This window comes from Aspergillus uvarum, assembly GCF_003184745.1.
Source record: "Aspergillus uvarum CBS 121591 unplaced genomic scaffold BO82scaffold_76, whole genome shotgun sequence".
Lineage (NCBI taxonomy): Eukaryota > Fungi > Ascomycota > Eurotiomycetes > Eurotiales > Aspergillaceae > Aspergillus > Aspergillus uvarum.
Window position 1 is genome coordinate 139,012 of NW_020291373.1, and position 18,786 is coordinate 157,797.

The 18,786-nt window shown below is 54.0% G+C and overlaps 7 protein-coding genes across 7 annotated transcripts; 5 read left to right on the plus strand and 2 right to left on the minus strand.

Moving 5' to 3' along the window:
* Window positions 1–64: 64 nt before the first annotated feature.
* BO82DRAFT_346181 (uncharacterized protein) lies at window positions 65–1,470 on the minus strand (the record flags this gene model as incomplete). The annotated part of the gene is made up of 6 exons (XM_025633744.1): window positions 65–417; window positions 480–541; window positions 597–976; window positions 1,039–1,109; window positions 1,173–1,209; window positions 1,273–1,470. The coding sequence occupies 6 exons, from the start codon at window positions 1,468–1,470 to the stop codon at window positions 65–67; spliced, it is 1,101 nt and encodes a 366-aa protein (XP_025487104.1).
* Window positions 1,471–2,411: 941 nt separating this feature from the next.
* BO82DRAFT_346184 (trichothecene efflux pump) lies at window positions 2,412–4,859 on the plus strand (the record flags this gene model as incomplete). Its single annotated transcript, XM_025633745.1, has 10 exons — window positions 2,412–2,706; window positions 2,759–2,792; window positions 2,868–2,920; window positions 2,978–3,479; window positions 3,529–3,621; window positions 3,681–3,795; window positions 3,858–3,924; window positions 3,979–4,143; window positions 4,236–4,377; window positions 4,456–4,859. The coding sequence occupies exons 1-10, from the start codon at window positions 2,542–2,544 to the stop codon at window positions 4,857–4,859; spliced, it is 1,740 nt and encodes a 579-aa protein (XP_025487105.1). The 5' UTR covers window positions 2,412–2,541.
* A 1,322-nt stretch (window positions 4,860–6,181) lies between these two features.
* On the plus strand, window positions 6,182–8,093 carry BO82DRAFT_378487 (MFS transporter; the record flags this gene model as incomplete). The annotated part of the gene is made up of 5 exons (XM_025637631.1): window positions 6,182–6,319; window positions 6,377–6,637; window positions 6,744–7,299; window positions 7,414–7,680; window positions 7,795–8,093. 5 exons carry the CDS (start codon window positions 6,182–6,184, stop codon window positions 8,091–8,093), a joined length of 1,521 nt encoding a protein of 506 aa, XP_025487106.1.
* A 722-nt stretch (window positions 8,094–8,815) lies between these two features.
* Window positions 8,816–9,858, minus strand: BO82DRAFT_358755 (Zn(II)2Cys6 transcription factor domain-containing protein). Its single transcript, XM_025636381.1, has 3 exons — window positions 9,190–9,858; window positions 8,995–9,106; window positions 8,816–8,925 (listed from the first exon to the last, which is right to left on the minus strand). Exons 1-3 carry the CDS (start codon window positions 9,657–9,659, stop codon window positions 8,914–8,916), a joined length of 594 nt encoding a protein of 197 aa, XP_025487107.1. The 5' UTR covers window positions 9,660–9,858; the 3' UTR covers window positions 8,816–8,913.
* Window positions 9,859–13,822: 3,964 nt separating this feature from the next.
* BO82DRAFT_378488 (uncharacterized protein) lies at window positions 13,823–14,594 on the plus strand (the record flags this gene model as incomplete). The annotated part of the gene is made up of 4 exons (XM_025637632.1): window positions 13,823–13,948; window positions 13,983–14,087; window positions 14,165–14,367; window positions 14,438–14,594. The coding sequence occupies 4 exons, from the start codon at window positions 13,823–13,825 to the stop codon at window positions 14,592–14,594; spliced, it is 591 nt and encodes a 196-aa protein (XP_025487108.1).
* A 45-nt stretch (window positions 14,595–14,639) lies between these two features.
* On the plus strand, window positions 14,640–16,633 carry BO82DRAFT_387019 (uncharacterized protein; the record flags this gene model as incomplete). Its single annotated transcript, XM_025638283.1, has 6 exons — window positions 14,640–14,699; window positions 14,927–15,117; window positions 15,192–15,538; window positions 15,607–16,022; window positions 16,065–16,533; window positions 16,591–16,633. The coding sequence occupies 5 exons, from the start codon at window positions 14,640–14,642 to the stop codon at window positions 16,404–16,406; spliced, it is 1,356 nt and encodes a 451-aa protein (XP_025487109.1). The 3' UTR covers window positions 16,407–16,533; window positions 16,591–16,633.
* Window positions 16,634–17,546: 913 nt separating this feature from the next.
* BO82DRAFT_247902 (uncharacterized protein) lies at window positions 17,547–17,991 on the plus strand (the record flags this gene model as incomplete). Its single annotated transcript, XM_025630847.1, has 2 exons — window positions 17,547–17,700; window positions 17,774–17,991. Coding segments are annotated over 2 exons (372 nt in total), but the record flags the coding sequence as incomplete, so codon positions are not given.
* Window positions 17,992–18,786: the final 795 nt, after the last annotated feature.

The window sequence follows — 18,786 nt, forward strand, 5'->3', positions numbered from 1 at the left end:
GGTGGGAACAAAGGAAAATTATGGTATTTTGGTTTGTGTACTGGGGTAAGTAGGGGAGTGAACCTCAATCACTCTGATTGACGCTGACATGTGTCGTGATCTGGATGCCTGCATGTACCGGGAAGATGCGCTCTTCCGACCCATTCAAGCTGGCCTCAATATCTGCCCGGCTCTGGCCCGTCACCGTGTCCAGCTTGATGCTCTGATGCGCCAGCGACCGTCCATGCGTGGTGCGGCGACCCGAGGTGCCGTATATGCGCGATCGACCCGTCGAATCACCCTTGCTGGAGAGACCGAGCAGACGCTGTAGGGCGGGGAATCGGAAGGAGATGAGACTCTTGAAACTAGGAATGCACGCGATAAAGATGGCCACCGCCACCTCCACACTGGACCAGTTGAGTGGGTTCACCAGAGTCCCTACCCTCGTATGTTAGATGCATGTCAATCAAAAGTGGATGACCCCAGGGGGGCACACTTACACGTGTGGTCCAGCGAGAAATTACTGATATAAGTTGCCCGGATAATACTCGTCACGGAGACCCTGCAGCTATGATTAGCAGGCTTTGAGAGTGCGGCAGGGAACACGAGCTTCTCACAGAACTCCCAGCCCAAACATGAACACCAACCCCGCGCGTTTACCGCGGGTCATATTCAGCCGCACCAGTTTGGGAATGGGCAGGGCGAAAATGGCTAGGTCGGTCGCCAGTCGGATTCCGAACGAGATGTAGTAGAACGCCGTCAATGACAGGCATTTTCCCTTGACCACCCCCCGCGAATCCCAGGCTTTATGGATGGGCGTGCACTGGAACACCACGACCAGACACTCCTCGGTTGTTTCGGCCACGAGCAGAGCGGCCAGGCACCAACAGATAATGCGGAAGGTCTTGCCCGGAAAGATCTGGAGATACAGGATACAGAAGGAGCATTTGACGGTACCCAGGGCGATAAGGTAGGCAATCATGGTGGCGAAGTCGAGCTGAAGTTTGAGGATCGTGTCAGTGCATGGTATGCAAGTATCGAGGTGCAGTGTCTTCAGACCTTGAGGAACAGCTCCAGGGTGTGATAGTCGTCGATCGTCTCGATGTGTCTTCCAAAGCCATAGTTGGTCACTAGAGCCCGATTATCAGTATACACATCCAGATGGTGGGCAGGCAGAATCGAGGAAGTCTCACTCAATATACAAAGGATGCATAGCGCGAGTGTAAACACCTAGACAACGAACCACTGGGTTAGTCTAGAGCACCGATCCCTCGTAAGAGCCGGGGAACTTACCCAGCTCACTATACACAGATAGTCATCTGCCCCAAGTCCGGAAAGATATTGGGTCCGCACGAATACACGCACCAGCACCCCAATGCTCGCGATCACGATGAGCACCGCGTTGCACACGATAATCGACGGGACTCGTGAGGCATTTAGGTCCACCGAAGAATCGGACGAAGACTGCTCTCTGAAGATCAAATCTTCCATGACAACCGGTCGTGCTGGGCAAGAAACGAGCAGAAACAGACGCGAAAAGATCGAAGCTTAGGTCCTACATGAAGCATGTAGTAACAGCAACAAGGTATTCAAGACGTCCTTCTTAGCCTTTCTATCTTAATTATTGTGCCCAGGGGTCGACGGAATTACAAGGAGGGTCTTTTGCCACTACCCTTATTCTCCGGGGCTATACCGCAATCTCGGCGAAGACAGCCCTTCCTTCGGCCCAGTGACGATGACAAAAGGATTCATCCTAACTATGGTGTGCGAGAACCTCAACTCGGTACTTACCTACTAGTCAGTTCCTCGCCTCAGTCGGTTCTGCAAACGAGCAAGCCACACGTGGAATCTCTGTAAATTGCCGTTCCGAGCTGCGGAACAGCTCACAATTTTCATGTCTTTTGTGTTTTTCCTGCTGGAATTCTTATTTGCTCATTTCCCCTCCATGGCATGCGACAAATCCAAAACAGAGCACTCTAGATCGATCGTGGGGCGATAGGATTGGCTGATGTTGGGTTAAGTCATTCGCCGACTCCGGCTCCACCGACTACTGCGGGCCCTTCACAATATCGCGCAAGGACCGTCGCCGACTTGTGAACCCTAAGCGGCGGCCTTCTTCCCCTCTCTTTTCATGACTACCTGGTCCATTGCCCCCTCCCCCCCTCTTATCCTAGGTCCCCACCCACACACCACCCAGGTACGTATCGTCTACTCACAGGCCAGACTAGGCATTGCATGTTGGCTCTTGGTATGCCGTACAAGGCTCGTTGGCCGTGCCTACCAGTTTCGCGTGCCAGTAGTCTCTCATAGTTCCAGTCGTAGTGGTAATCTAGACTACGGAAATGAGATGGTTTGACACTCCAGTCCGGTTTGATGACTTTCTAGCGCCTTTTCGCCTCGTGGCTGTCGCCTCTGCCCTGCATATGGCCATGCTGGGCCTACTTTAACTATCTGCATTTCCTGCAGCTGAGGAACATCTCTTCCGTTTTATCCACTTCACACCCCTGTGCCTGCGACTTCCCCTCTGTTGAAGGATCCCAGCCTTTGATCTTGAGGTGCACCATGGCGGACGAGAAGACCCCCCAGCCCGTCGAGGGCTCCTTCCAGTCCAAGAGTGTCGACCTGGACCAGCTGCCGACGGGATACTACCGCAGTCCCAACTTCATCGGCTCGGTGGTGGCCGTATGTTTGATGGCCATCAGTCTGTACCTGGGATATGTCTTGCCAGTGCGTTTCTCTTCGCGCGTGATGTGATTCTGGCGTTCTGACTCGCAGATAGGTCAACAGCTTGACTGCGATCAACCAAGATCTCGGTAGGTCCCTCATCGCCCCCCTGAACGGGGCCGATCTGAGTGGCATCCGCTGATCGTCTCTCCTTGCGCGCACAGGGCCGGACCCCAACTATAGCCTGATCTCAACGGTCTTTACGTTAATCTCCGGAGTATGTCGATCTTTCTTCTGTCTGGTCATCATCCTTCATACTGATGTGTGTGTTTAGGTCGGATTGCTGCTGGTCGGCCGTCTGGGCGATATCTTCGGTCGTCGGTACATCCTCATTGGCGGCCAGCTGCTGGGACTTGTCGGGGCGATTGTCTGCGCGACCGCAAAGAATGTCCCGACGGTGATCGGCGGGAGTGTGCTGTGTGGTCTGGCTGCTGCAGTGCAGTTGACCTTCACCTTTGTGATCGCTGAGCTGGTGCCGAACCGCGCTCGTCCTGCGGTCAACGCCAGCATCTTCATCACCACCCTCCCCTTTTCCGCCTTCGGATCCATCATTGCCAGTGACTTCGTCGCCCACACCGCCGCCTCGTGGCGATGGACGTACTACCTGAACATGATCACCTGCGGCCTGTCGATCATCCTGCTGGTGCTCTTCTACTTCCCCCCTGGTTGGGATCAGAAACGCGGTGGGCAGAGCCGCCTCGACGGTCTGCAGAAGTTCGACTGGATTGGGTTCGTGCTCTACGCCGCTGGTGTTGTTCTGGTGCTGTTGGGTCTCTGTATGTGCTGTCTGATTCCTTGTCTTCGACACCGCTGACGAGTAGATAGCCTGGGGCGGTACCTCGTATGCGTGGTCCTCTGCTCACGTCGTTGCCGTGCTGGTGGTCGGCTTCGTGTCGATCATCGTCTTTGTTCTCTATGGTATGTTCTGTACATGTGCTGCAGCCCGCGCATGCAGGCAGGTACTGATGCGACCGCAGAAATCTACGCGCCCCTGGAGCAGCCCCTGCTCCCCATGTCGCTGCTGCGCAACCCCGGCTACGCCGCGACGGTGTGCTCTGCCCTGGTCGGAAACATGGTCTACTTTTCCATGAGGTAAGCGCGCGAGCACCCGGTTCTGGTCATGTCGTGCCTTCAGCCCTAACCGAAGCAAACAGTCTCCTGTGGCCCGAGGCCGTCCTCTACCTCTTCACCACCAACACCATCAAAGCCGGCTGGCTCTCCGTAAGTTCGGTGTCGTCGTACCTTAGCTGGTGCAATCGCTAATGAGCGCTGCAGATCACCACCGGAGTCGGCGTCATCGTCGGTGAAATTGCCGCCGGTATTCTCATGAAGCCTCTCGGCTTCACCAAGTACCAGCTCATTGCGTCGACCGTGATCATCACTGCGTTCTCCGGTGCCCTGGCGGCGATCAACCAGCACCACCAGGCATATGGCATTGCAGTACGTACCTCCTTCGTCTCGTACCTTTCCCCTGGTCTCAAACACCCACCTCTACCACAAACAGCAACCCCACTAACCCACTGAACCACCAGTTCACCGCAATCGGCGGCTTCGCAGTCGGCTACCTCGAACTGATCACCCTGATCATGTGCCCCCTGTACTGCAAACCGGAGGACATCGGTCTCGCCAGCGGCTTCCTGGGCTCCGCCAAGCAGATCTTCGGCACCATTGCCAGTGAGTGTTCCCTTGCCCTTGTCCCCAAGCACCCTACCATGACCCTCCGAAACTAGACCCATAACTAACACATCAAAGCGGCCATCTACGTCGCCATCCTCCAAAACCGGATCACCGCGAACCTGCCCACGACCGTGACGCACGCCGCCACTAAGGCCGGCCTGCCCTCGTCCTCGCTCACCGACCTCCTCGAGGCGGTCGCCGCGGGCACCAGCGCCGCCCTGGAGGCTGTGCCTGGCATGACGACCAAAATCCTGGCCGCCGTGGCGGATGCGGAGAAGACGGCGTATGCGATGTCGTTCCGCACGGTCTTCTGCGTGAGTATCGCGTTCGGGGGGCTGTCGATCGTCGCGTCGCTGTTCTCCCGCGAGGTGGATACGCGGTTGGATGGGGGGGTTGCGGCCAAGTTGCAGGGGAAGGGGGAGGGTCAGTCGCATCAGGAGTGGGAGACAAAGGGAAGTGTTGATGAGGAGGCTCGTTAAAATTATTTTCTGTTGTGGTAATGACGGTTGAAGTTGAAAGGAAGGTGGTTTAGAATGCGGGTTTATTTGTGCGGTGTCAATAATGCTCTTTTTTTTTTTAGGTTTGATGTGTTTGATCTATGTTGTTTAATGGGTTCATGAAGTTAGTTTATGGATGGTTATGAGTGAGATTACCAAAAGTATGTGATCGGAGTGTGGTCGATTGGCTCCTGCATCAAGAGAGATGTCTTCGCTGAGCGAGAATGATCCTTTGTTGACTCGCGCCCATTTCGGATGTAAACAAGCATGAGTAGCGCGCCGTATGTGCCATGTTTATAATTCGGTTCCCCCCCCCGGCAGCAGCGCGATAACTATTGAATAGGGTGTGTAGGTGAATGCAGCTACTGGCCGCCGGGGATAGTAGGCGATCACGTGTTGATAAGCTTAAAGCTTGACCCTTTAATCCTTGGTGCCCCAGGCATAAAGGTGCCCACCCTGGCAAAGTGTTGGGCAATCAAAGCGCTCGAGGGCATCATAGGACTCTGTCTGAAATTGAATGAAGTTACTGGATTTACTGAGCTTGACGGACTGCCAACAAGCACGGGGACTTGACACAATCTACGCACCTTGCATTTTGTGGTACCTGCAGTGGCCGTCGCAATCTCAGCACGTTGGGATCAAACATCGTCTCTTCTAATTTCCCACAGTTTCTCATTAGGCTAAACTCATCACTGGAGTCAGCAGCATGCCCAACAGACAGGCCAACTGAGAAATGGCTTCATAGTGATGAAATGCGGGGGATCTCGCCAAGCTGCTTATCTCTTGGCACCGGCAAATGCTGATCCGTTCGGCTTTCAGAATGCGGGGAAGTCGCCGACAACCTCGTGTCTGTCAAAGGGGCAGAGGGGAAATGCCGGCGTATCCATGGTTGAGGCGGGGAACAGGAAAGGAGATGGAAGGAAGCAGCAGAGCTGCAGAAGAAGCATTTCCGGATGGCATTCCAATCACTGCCATATCTGTCACCGCATGGCGAGGCTGAAAAATGAGGTGCAGAAGTTTATTGGGCGGTAGTGAATGCAAGCAGCAATGATTCTCCCCGACTGACCCATGAACAGAGAAAAGACGCAAGGGACCAGTAGATCATTGGCAAGGATTACTCAGCCCCCGCACAGTATTACCCCGAGATCATCAGTTCCCAACCGTACGGGGTAGCTCGACTTCGCTGGCAGGGTTTTGTCCAGCTGTCCTCCTTTATTTCCCTGCTCTGTCTCTTTTGTATTCGTGTCGCAAACCACCTCACTTCCTCTACAACCCCCCATCTCAATCCAATGGACACTAAAGAAATGGGCGCCCAACCTCCAGCTCCCGACGAGAAACCACCTGGTTTCCACGACGCGGAGATCTCCAAACCCATCGCTGAGCACCTGCACCAGATCGACGATCCAGACGCTGTTCTGAGTGAGGCGGAGAAGGCCAATATCGTACGTACTCGTGCCTGTCTACTGTCAGGAACGTGCAATTGACACACCTCCCTCCAGGACCGCCGTCTACTCCGCAAGCTCGACCTGCGCCTCATCCCCTGGCTGTCACTGCTCTACCTGGCCTCGTTCTTGGACCGCACCAACATCGGCAACGCCAAGCTTGACGGGCTGCAGCAGGCGCTGAACATGAGTAATGCGCAGTACAACGCCTCGCTGACCGTGTTCTTCGTCTCGTATTCCGTCTTCGAACCCCTGACCAATGTCCTTCTGAAACGGACGCGCCCCAGCTTGTTTATTCCGACGATAATTGTCCTTTGGGTATGTCTCCGGAGAGTCAGCGTGGTGGTCCGTGAGATCAGCAACCCTTCCACGGTAGGCATGCGAATACAATCGACCAGTGACTGACGCATGCTCGAACCAACAGGGCATCTGCATGACAACCATGGGCCTGGTGCACAACTACGGCGGGCTGATCACGGCGCGATGGTTCCTGGGCCTCGCGGAAGCCGGCCTCTTTCCGGGCATCAGCTACTACCTGTCGTGCTGGTACAAACGCTCCGAGTTCGGCATCCGCATGGCGATCTTCTTCTCCGCCGCCGCGCTGGCCGGCTCCTTCGGCGGGCTGCTGGCGGCGGCGATCGCCAAGATGGACGGCGTGGGCGGCAAGCAAGGGTGGGCGTGGATCTTCATCCTGGAGGGGCTGGCGACCGTCGTCATCGGGGTGCTCTCATACTGGCTCGTGTACGACTTTCCGGACCGCGCGGCGTTCCTGAGCGAGGACGAGCGCAAGCGGGTGCTGCAGCGCTTGGCCGCGGATAAGCAGGCGAGTGGGCTGCGCGAGCACGAGTTCAAGACGGCGTACATCTGGGCCAGTGTGAAGGACTCGAAGACGTGGTTCGGGAGCGTGATCTACATGGGCGCCGACGGGGCGTTGTATGCGTTTTCGTTGTTCGTGCCGACTATCATTAATCAAATGGTGAGTTCATCCTCCTGCGGTGGGAGGATGGTGATGCTAACGCTGTGTTATATAGGGTATTTCCACCTTCCATCCCCAGTCTCACTGGCCCCAGCGGTTGGGAACTGACAAGAGACAGGCTACTCCTCGACCCGCGCGCAGCTCCTCAGCGTCCCGCCCTACGCCTGCGCCGCCATCCTGACCGTGAGCATCGGCTACCTCGCCGACCGCACCCGCCAGCGCGGCCTATGCAACATCTTCGTCTCGCTGATCGGCATCGCCGGGTTCTGCATGCTGCTGGGCTCGAAAACCGCCGGGGTCCAGTACGCAGGCGTCTTCCTCGGCGCCATGGGCATCTACCCCTGCATCGCCAATACGATCTCCTGGGTCAGCAATAATGTTGAAGGTGAGTGCCACAGCCCCAGCCACAGCGACATCCACTATGAAAAAAAACCCCAGCCCTTTCCCTCTGCCACTCTCTACGACAACCCATCAGCTAACTGAAAATCATACACAATAGGAGTCTACAAACGCGGCATCACACTCGGGCTCATGATCGGCTGGGGCAATCTGAACGGCATTGTCTCGTCGAATATCTACCGCAGCGAGGACGCCCCGCGCTTCTATCCGGGGCATGGCGTCGTGTTGGGGTATCTGGTGGTGTTCCTGTTTGGCGGGTCGGTGACGCAGTATATCATGTTGAGGAAGGAGAATCGACGGCGGCTGCGCGGGGAGCGGGATCATCGGTTGGAGGGGCTGGGGAGCGAAGAGCTGGAGGTGTTGGGGGATAAGAGGCCGGATTTTATCTACACTTTGTAGGCTCATGGATATGGTGAATGGTTGCCGGGAGGGGATGCTCTAGATGTGATGTGAATAGGTTTCGAATTTACGGGAGATGCTGTTTGACGCTGTTGCGGTAAAGTATCAAGGTTCAATTCCTGCAGGAAGGAGAAAATATGTGGAGTCTTTATCATGACTCTGGTGCAATACAACTATCCCAGACTGCCTGTTTCCACAGCCCCCAGACCTACTCCACGGCCCTCGCTTAGGATGACCCGGATCATCGAGCTGTGCTCTTGGCAATGAGCTTATCTACTCTCAGGCAGATGACGAGCGTGGGGCACCATCTGCTAGGGGATCGGAAATCAGGGTTTCTGCAGCAGGTGGAGATCGGAGGATGGGCTAATAAGCTTCTTTTAGGTTTTCTCCGGTCGAATTTTAAGTAGATGTTATTGGAGAGACTAACCGACTCACTCTCTGCTATCCTCTACTGTACTTGTTCAGGTCTGATTGGTGTGTTCCTTATCGGAAGGGTATCTCTATCTGGAATACAAACGTGAAACAAAAAAAGAAAAAGAAAAGGAAAGAAAAGTGGCCGCCGAGTAGGTCTAGAATCCGTCATGCCAGGATGTTCTTCCCTGGCTGCGCCACGAAAATCTGCCGTACGACGAGAGAGCAATTGTGTGAGGTTTGCGTGGGATATCAGGGCGAGCATAGTGCCGTCCTATTTGTGGACAAACTGAACTCCCTGGCCATAGGGATGAATTTTGCCCAAGTTTTCTCCAGCTTTCAGGAGATTCGCCGATCCAGTCGTCTAATTAGTGCCGAGGAATGCAAGTCACGTCCACGTCCATCACCCCTACTTTTCATACTTCAACCATAGTTCCAATGTTAGTCCACGCCAGCAACAAAGGAAAAAAAGCAGGTAACCGGTAGTTACCTTGAACAGTAGGGCCGAAATATCCTCCGCGTCTTCTTTATTGACCCGTGAAAGCAGCAGCTCCAGCATCAAGCGATACTCATTCGCCTCCGTGACCAGCTGATCCATCTCCCTGTCAACGCAGCCCGAATTAACCGCGGTGTCCATGTAGGTAATAAATATCCGACCGTCCAAGAAGGAAGGGATCATCCCTACCTCTGAATCCGCTCGCGCTTATGGGCCGGGTACCAGCATTGTTTGCCCAGCATGGCACACCGCTGACATTGGTTCTTCTCGCCGGTGCACTTGAATTTCCCCTGTCGACACGAGTTGCACGCCAGCGCGGCTCGGCTCTTCGGGGCGTATCCGCGTCCCGCCTGTCGCGGAATGGGTTTCTTGTTGCGGATTATGGTATGTGAGGTTGGGTTCGTGTTGGTGGTGGTGGAGGTGGAGGTGGTTGTGGTGGTGATGGCCGATCGGGGGAAGGGAAGGGGGAGGGGGAGGGGATGAGGGGAGGATTCTTCGGACGATTGGCTTTGTAGTTCAGGTGATGGCCGGGGCTCTGATTGTGGTTGTGGTTGTTGTTGTTGTTGTTGTCTTGGGAGTTGTCTGGTGTCGTCTGTGCCCCCCATTCCCACCCATTTGGGCGCTTCGTCAATGTAATTCAGGACTCGAGAGATTTCCATCACGGCCGATCGGGGGGAGATCGATCGTGTAGCAGATGTGTAGGTAGGCGGAGGGGGTGGGAAATTATGAGGTAAACCGGTTGAAAGTTAAGAGTCAGGTAGATAGGGGAAAGCCCACCAACAGCAGAGGGTGGGCACTATGGTCGACTTTTGTAGAATAGGCTGAGAGCAGAACGGGAACTCATCAAATGATTATTTCCGTACTTTGCCAGCAGCAGCCGCAGTAGTAGCGGTAGCAGTAGCGGTAGCAGTAGCAGTGGCAGTAGCAGTAGCAGCAGCAGCCAAGCCCTTCATTCCTTTACCTTCTGGGCTGAGAAGGAAGTGAACGATGGTGACGTAGTGGGTTAGGGCTCCCTTGCAGCCAACCACCAAACAGGTTTGGATAGACAGGACACTCGAGTCCACTCACTTGCATTCCACTGTCTCCACCCCACTTTACCCCCCCTAGTCTAGTTGTTTGGCTGCTCAAGGCAAGGCAAAGTAGGTTTGCCGGCCGCTTGGGGCTCCCAGGGCCTCGACCCTCGGTCGGTGCATTTTCCACCAGCTTGACTTGGCTTTTCCTTTGTTTGTGGTTTTGGGACCTGTACATCTGACCAAGCTCAGCTCACCCATCTAACCGGATTACCAGGAATTAAGATTGTTTCCAATTCCAGGTTTTTGATTCTCTTCTGCAGTGCTATGAAGGGAGTGAAGATGGTGGTTAAGTAGGACCCGACTAGCAAAACCTCCTCCCTTCGGGTTGAGCCGAATAAAGCCGATAGAAACCAACTAGAATGCTCGCTACCGGGAAAACACCTCCCCCCCTAGCACTCCCAGTGACGTAGGGTAGGGTAGCAGTGCAAACGTAAATTGACCCGTTGGCCCTCGGGACTATCTTCCTGGACCTCGAGTCGATAGGTTCCACTTCTTTCCATAGTTCTCGAAAAGTTGAACACATCCAGGGGCATGTGAGCAATTATTTTTCTTTTCTTTTCTTTTCTTTTTCCTTTCGTGCTGCCTTTGCGCCTGTGCTCTCAGTCCTCTTACCCCGCCGGTCTGTAGCCTACTCTTTCTCACTACTACTCAAGCGAGACATGCACGATTCGTATTTTTGGCGAGACTAGCCAGTGGAGGCGTTTTTTTTTTTTTTTTTTTTGGCGGTGTCATCTCCCACAATCAGAGACCGGTAAATCACGGATTCGATATCCGGGTCGGGGTTGCATGCAATTTTTCCAGCTTGGCAGTGGGTGCAAGTAGGTGTGGGCCTTGGCAGTTTCCGCGATCGGACTTGATGGCTTGGGAGGTGATGAATTATCCCTTCCGCGCCTCTGATTTGCAGATCTCCGGCACACCCCCCCAAAAATACCCTGGATGCCTCGTCTTACTTACATCCGATCGAGATTAGCTTTGAAGGGGGAAGAGGAGGAGGAATCCCCGGGGGTTCTATGTATCACAGCTTTGCTTTTAACCTGACTTTGCGACTGGTTCATCGCCCGGGGTTTAGGATCAGTACTTATGCTGATTACGGGGTACTTCTCCCCGAGTAACCTGTGGTGCAGAGCGGCTACCAGGGTTCAAGGTTCTAGGTACGCGCACCCAAATCCGGATTCCAGGGATGGCCGGGGACTTGTTGCTGGCCGCAAAACAAGGTCATTCGCATCGGAAGCTGCATGGTGGTAGCACATGCATCACAATCAGATCAATCGATGGGGGAGTCTACCGAGTACCGACCGTACTTTATCCCGGTTGATGGGTTGCTGTTGGCGGGAGGCTGCAACAGAATACTGACCCCGACCTCGGAGGCGGGTTGTTTACTTCCGATGTTCTGGTCGAGGGGCAGGCTGGACACATTTATCTGGGTCGGTCGCCATGCTCTGCTACACGCAACTCTGATTGAGTCAGCTGGGAATCTGGTGTTGCAGTGCTACAGAGATTCCATCCGGTGGTCTACAGTCCACCGCTTCAGCAACCGGCCGAACATGGGGGAACTCCGGCAATGCTGATAGGCGTGTTGATAGGTGTGCTGCAGAAATTTGGAACTACAAGTGGACTATCAGTAAACTACTGTAGACTGTACAGAGTAGGGTCTCTCGACTAGCCCCAAACTTGGACTTGGCTCCGAACTTTCCCCCCCCCCCCCCCCCCCCTCGAGAATGTCACCAGATGAGGTCAGCCTGCTGTGACTCAGCCGAGATTACCGTTGGGTTACTCAAGGCAAGCACACCCGGGTGATTCTCTTCAGTCTGGAAACCTCATTCCCATCAAAGGTCACCCGACTGATTGTGACAAGCCCGCAAAAACGACATATCTCACTCCATTGATGGTCCGCGAGATCGCAAACCCCCCGCCCCACACCAAGTTGAGACCTCCCAAGCGGGCCCTCCCTCCCCAACAGTTCAAACTCCAATCTCATCCACCTGGAAGAAGTGGAGTTTCCGGCAGATATTTCCGAGCTGCGGGCTCGCTTAGAAGGGGGTGATTGGCGAAGAACAAACAATAGAGTCTCCCACACTTAACGACATAGCTCACTTAGGAACATGTGTGGATGTTGATTTCCGGTGACGGAATGGTGCCCATGCGTGCCGACTGCCGACCAGTTCTGACCACTGCGGGAAGCGTGGTTGTCAGCACGGCCAGGTGTCATGGATGTTGCTCCGGATGATGTCAGTTCATTGCTTTGGGTCCTTTGGTGACGAAGGTGTAGTGGACCTTTGACCTTTGCTCCAATATTTCCACAGTTATATGGAGTACGTGCGGCAGTTCAGTTGCCGATGCTCTCGCAGATGATGATAACTTCAGACCCACCTAGAGGTAAATATGTCTCCCGCTGCTGGGTCATTGGCTTTGACTTCCACCCTGGAAACCTTTTCCGGGCTCAGGGCTTTACTCTGCATGCGCAGGATACATGCGATACGAGATCTGGATTTGTTGAGGAAAGAACTCGGGACTGGCCATAGTCTTCTGCTTCACAGAAGCCAGGACTTCGGGATAAAGAGCGAAGCGGTTGGTTGTTATGTAATGGCCTGATCAGGTTGACGAATGCCTCATGGGCTGTATTACTGGCTCGGTTTAGTCCATTAACTCGGCGAATCTTACAACTCAAGAGGGTCCCCTAAATCTGGGTAACTGTGCGCCTAGTCATCTAGCAGAGGATGGGAGAGAGGAGGGCCTCAAGTTGTAGGTCTGAGCCAAGATGTAAATGCTTGTTCGAAGAATCGCTCACACATGCCCTTGAAACACTCCAGCAAGCCCTGAGAGGAACAGAAATCTTTGCTGTTTGCCTTGCTTTATTCTGCTAGAACGATACTTAGGAGGCGCTTGGAGAGGTGCTCCAAGAGTTGTATCTACAAGTCCAAAATGATACATCTCAGTCCACATCTATATAAGTATCACCACAATGAGTAGTCCGGACCGCAGCACACCTTAACCACTACTTCTTTGGCATATATGCTCACTCATCCATGGAAGCCTCAGTTATATCTCGTATTGTTATACCTCGTACGATCAGCATTGAATTAGAAACGGTCTATCTATAACTCTGCAGAACTGAAGATGTTTTGCCTAAGGCCCACAACGTACTGCCGTGGCCAAGTACGGGCGGTGAAGGCGACCGGTGACCGGCGCCTGCCATTTTTGGAAACGTTGGCATGCGCGGGACTCGGATTCTCTCTCAGTCAACATCACCGTCATCTCGTTATGATCCTCCTCCTCCTCCTCCTCCTCCTCCTCCTCCTCCTCCTCCTCTTCTCCGTGGGTTGATTGATACCTACATTCTCAGCTCCCTGTTGAGTCTCTCCGCACCAACTATGAGTCCCACTTAATCTGAATCCACTCCCGTCGCTACCGATTTCCTTCTTGGCTAATGCTTACTTCTTCATTTATTCTGTGGCGTCAAATGAGCATTTCCAGCTCGATAGCACTTGCAGCAGCAAGCTGAACCCCTCAATGAGACGCCTTCTTAGGATGACGCTTCTGGCAAGAACGCGCATCCGTTTCAGCTGGAGGGAAGGCCGGAGGCGAAGGCGCGCAATAGATACAAACGCCTCGGATGATGAATGAATTCAGCATCAGACTTCCTCCCTCGACAAGATCATTCGCAATGAACCTTTTCCCACCTGCGTGATCAATCCCGCGCCGAACATTCACCGTCGAATCCTCCCGACTGGAGAACCTTACGAGCCACCATGACCGCAACCTCCGAACTCAGAGACGAGTACAACCTCCAGGAGGCGTGGGAGCACGTGTGCCGCTCGTTCGCGCAGACCATCAAGGCGGACCTGACGACCGCGCCCAAGTACACTATCGAGGAGGTCCTCGAGCAGGATCCGGGCCCGGGAAGCAGAGGACCTCGAAAGGAGCGCCAAATACAAACAAGGGAAGGCTGTGATCGACAAGACGCTGGCGTTCGTGAAGGTTATGGACGGTATTGTTGCGCAGGGCGCGAGCATGGTACGTCGCCGACGCCCCAGCGCCGAATGGTTCACACAATGTGTTAAGGTGCTCTTTTCTTCTTCTTCCTGGCACAGGTGTTCGCGCCCAGTAGTCTCTGTTTCAACAACGCTATCGCCTACCTGATTGATACCGGGGCCATGTACAAGCGCGTCTTTAGCAGCCTGGCTGAGCTGCTCCGGAAGATCTGTGACCTGCTGGACCGCATGCAGATCTACATGCGCCTACAGAGCGACGCGGTGGATGTCGTCCTGCGGAAGATCCCCAACGAGCAATTGCTGTGCTTTGTGGATATCTGCGCCCTGTCAATCAAGGTGCTGCAGGGCCATAAACTTCTTATCGCCCTCAAGGCTTTTGCCTTCAGTGGCGATGAAGGGGTCAGCGCGCAGTTGGCTCGGCTGGCGACCCTCGGCGAGCGCGAATCCCAGATGCGCGCAACCCTGGGCTTCTAATCGCAGAAAGCAAGTGAGTGGCGGATCAAAGAGAGTTCAGAGGGGACCAAGATGATAAGCACCGCTGTGGACAGGCTCCTAGATTCAGAGCAAAAGAAGGATGCTGCTATTGTGGAGGGCAAGACCTTGCATGATCTCGACATCGCTCTCGGCAACCCTAGTGAGGGCAGGCGTGCTCATCAGGCCACGCTGAGGAATCTTTTGAATGAGAGGCTGGTGGGGACCGGAGACTGGCTTTTGGACAATCCGATTTACACATCCGGACAGGTGTCGAGCAAGAGTCGTTTCCCTAGTCGGCATCACTGGGAGTGAAGGATGTGGCAAGTCCTTCCTTGTGGCGCACATCATTAATCACCTTCGGACGATCTACTTGAATGGTGACGATAGACTGAGACCGATCTCAATTGCTCATCATTTCTTTGTCATGACAAAGAGACGCGGTCGCTGATCCGCGCTCTCAAGGTTATTTCGTGGCAAATTGCAAACGCAGACACCGTGTACCGCAAGGCTTTGAGCTCTATCGACATGACGAGCACCAGTAACCTGGAAACTCTCTGGGGTATGCGACCGACTCGTCCGTCTCCACTTGTTGGATGGGCTCGAACAGTTAGACAAAGGGGATGTGGGGGAACTACTTGCCCTTTTGGCCAAGACACACTGCGTCTGCGAACTGGGGAAAGTTTCAGCTCCATATCCTCCTGACGGGTCAGGAAGAGACCATGAGTTGGGTCAGAAACCATCTCGGGGCGAAGATATCGGTCATTGATTTGACAACAAAGAACGCCAACGACATGAAGAAGTTCATTGAAAGTCGGATGGACCGGCTGGATATTTTCGGTGGTTCGTCGGAACAAGTCGCCTCAATGCGCCACGAGACCTTGGAAACCTTACTGCGAGAGACCCAAGGTGACTTCGTCAGCGCTGGCTTGTTGTTAGACGAAATCAGCACTAAACAACGTCCCGGCGAGATTCGAGACATTTCGGCTCGCTCGAGACACAGTCGCGAGGACATTATGAGGAAGATAGACCGCTGAATGCAACCCTTGGCAAGGAGGATATCGCCGAAGTTAATGAACTTCTCACCTGGGCCATGTTCGCTGCGAGGCCGCTTACTCTTGGGGAGCTTGAAAGCGTTCTGTCTCTCAGATGCCGTGAACAATCGCTGAGACCACTATCAAAGGTGATTATCGACCAGTATTCGTCTCTTCTTCGGGTCGAAGGCAGATTGAATGGCGCAAGCAAGGAGTTCGACCTCAAGTCCCGTGTACTGTTGGCGTCGGACCCAGTGAAACACTTCCTGGATGCACCAGTACAAGGTGGTACAGGCATGGAATCCAAGGTTTGGAATGATGTTGAGGCGGTCAACGAAAGCGAGGTGCGAATTGTGCGCCGATTCTTGGAGTTCGTCTGCGATGCTAGCCTTTTCCACAGATCTGGTTTTGAAGGCTTTTTTGTGACGAAGCTAAGCAGAAGCTCTCCCAAGGTCCGTGTCGATATTAAAAGTGCGCATTATAAAATCCTGAAGGCTTGCTTGGAGGCTATCTGTTCGCTCGACAGGCCCAAAATGGACTTCCTGCTGGATTATGTAGTTGAGCTTTTTCCTGATCACCTGGAGCAGTGCGACCTTTCATCAGTATACCCACAGGACAATATGTCTATAGGACCTTATCTAGTGGCACTGTTTGATGATGTAGAGACTAACAAGCGATGGTGGTTGACTGGCTATTCGTCCGTGAGAAAATCACGGCAGGTCTGGTTCTACAAGGATACATACGCCGATCTTGTCATGAGATGGCTACAAGACTTTGCTGTCACTAAGAATCTCACGGGTATCCAGTCCAGGTGGGGTGCAGAGGCTGATCTATAAGTTCGAGCCCGACGCCGATATTATCGAGCAGACAGCTATTCATATAGCGGAAGTCTGGCTTAAGACAACTGATGTTATGGAATTCATGCACTGGTACTTCCCTTCCGTGTATGGGTGGTTTACCAAGGCATGTCTAAGAAACAGCATACAACCATTCAACGAACGATGCTAAGCGATTGCATAGATCGAGAATTGTAAAGACCTGCTATTCAGGCTCTCGAGGCCACAATTGAAAGAATTGCTGCTGAAAGCGACAAGATGCCGGAGGGATCCTCAGGCAAGAGATGCTTATCGCTTTTGGAGCAGGATCTGGCTTCTTGGTATGAGGCGGCTGGTCACGAAGCTTAGGCCCTCACAGTGTACAAGGATCTTCTCGATGAATATCCGGGCGAATACGACCCGCTTGGCGGACTGTTATCTGGCACTTTGAGATCGCTGAGGCTAATTCCAGCCATAGTACAGCCTCGCCTAAGGTACAGTACATATTGTACGCATACTTAGAAGTGGCTTGGGTACCCGCTCAATCGAAGCAAGTGGCTCACTCCATATTCTATTTCTGTTTAGCCATAGCTGAGAAAATCGTGCTCGTGATTGACCCAACGTTATTTGAGCAAGCTCGGGTTCGTGTTGCTGCTATTGTCCGGTACGCCGGCCAGCCACTTTAGTTCATTGGTGGTGTCGTATATCTTCCATGGTTCCGGCCGCGGAGGCAATGCACCCTGTCACTATTTTCATCCACACAAGCCGTTTGGAATAAGCTTTCCCCGGATTTACTGGGGCTTCTGGCGCAAATAATTTTAGGTCAGTGGGCTCAGCCCGGGGCACTGGTGAGTCCATCCATGGTTGGCTGACGGCTATCTTCATTGTTTGACCTGCGTCCTGGATTGAGCCTCACTATTTACTATATGGTCTGGAGAAGCATAGCCTCTCTCTGCTGAAGATATAGCTTCTAATATGAAGATTATATCTATATAAACCTCAAAGGATTCACGACAACTCCGGCTTGACATCCTCACAACAACAGCAAGTACAACAGCAAGTACAACAGCAACAACAACAACATTCAAGTCTACTTTCAATCGTTCAATTCCCAAGTCAAACTACCTCTCTACAAGACCAGCCATCACAATGTATACTTCAGCATCCACGCTCGTCACCGTCGCCTCGTTCGGACTTCTTGCGCGAGCTCTGCCCACCGCTCGCTCGCGCAACGAAGTTCCAATAACGTTCTACGCGGCTGGGGGTGTGCAACTCACCCAGAGCTTTCCCACCGATGGAGCTCCTATCGCCATTAGTATGACAATCTTTGTTCATTACCCAGTACTTCTGCTTTATGATCTGTGACGACTAACACCTTGATCCAACAGACAATGGACTGAGCATCTCTCGTATCTCATCCAGCACTGCAGGCGTTACCTGTGTCTTTTCCGGCATAGACCACAGCAGCACCACTGTCCCCGGCGCCGCGACAGTGGACGTTGGGCCACCGCAAGTGCAAACCCAGGGCTCCTGCTTTGTGAGCTACGCTCCATCATCGGACCCAGCGAGCTCGTGGGTGCCGTCACCCTCCGCCACTCCGCCAACCCTGATCCAGCCCGATGACGCGTGGACAGTCTGGGCCCAGGCGACAGAGACCCCTTCCGTCTGGCGTCGGTCTGGTGCACACTTGTCTCCTCCGGGTCAGGACTCTGGTGATGCGCCAGATCTGGAGGTTGAGGATCCGCCTACCCCAGCTCCGCAGCCGGTGGAACCGGAGGAGCCCTCCACCACTACCCCCGCTCCTGAGGAGATCACTGCACCGCCGCCTTCGACGGAGGAGCCGGTTATCACGGACCCGTTGCCTGGTGATTCGACTGCGCCGTTGACGTCTTCGTGTTCGACGACCCCTTCCCCTGTTGTTACCTGCACGACGACTCCACCGCCTGTAACATCATCAACCATGACTCCGTGCCATGAGTGCGAATCTACCACGACACCACCGGCTGTGACGTCCTGCACTACGACTCCCTCTCCCGTGACCTCGTGCACCACCACCACCACTCCGTCGCCTGTGGTGTCGTCGACTACGACGCCGTGCAACGAGTGCGAGTCTAGTCCCACTCCCTGTGTTGACTGCAAACCGACCCCTCCCCCATGTGATGATTGCAAACCGATCCCTGCTCCGTGTCCCGAGAAGCCTTGCGTCAACGAGACCTGCTCTGATGACAGCTGCCACAAGAAGCCTTGCCCGGCGAAGCCCTGCCATGATGAGACCTGCCCTGACGGTGACTGCCCCGAGGGACCCTGCACTGATCCATTGCCCACTCCAGTTGAGTGCCCCGACGATGAGTGCGCCGAGCACAATCGTCCCCCATACACCCCAGGGTACCCCTCGGAAGAC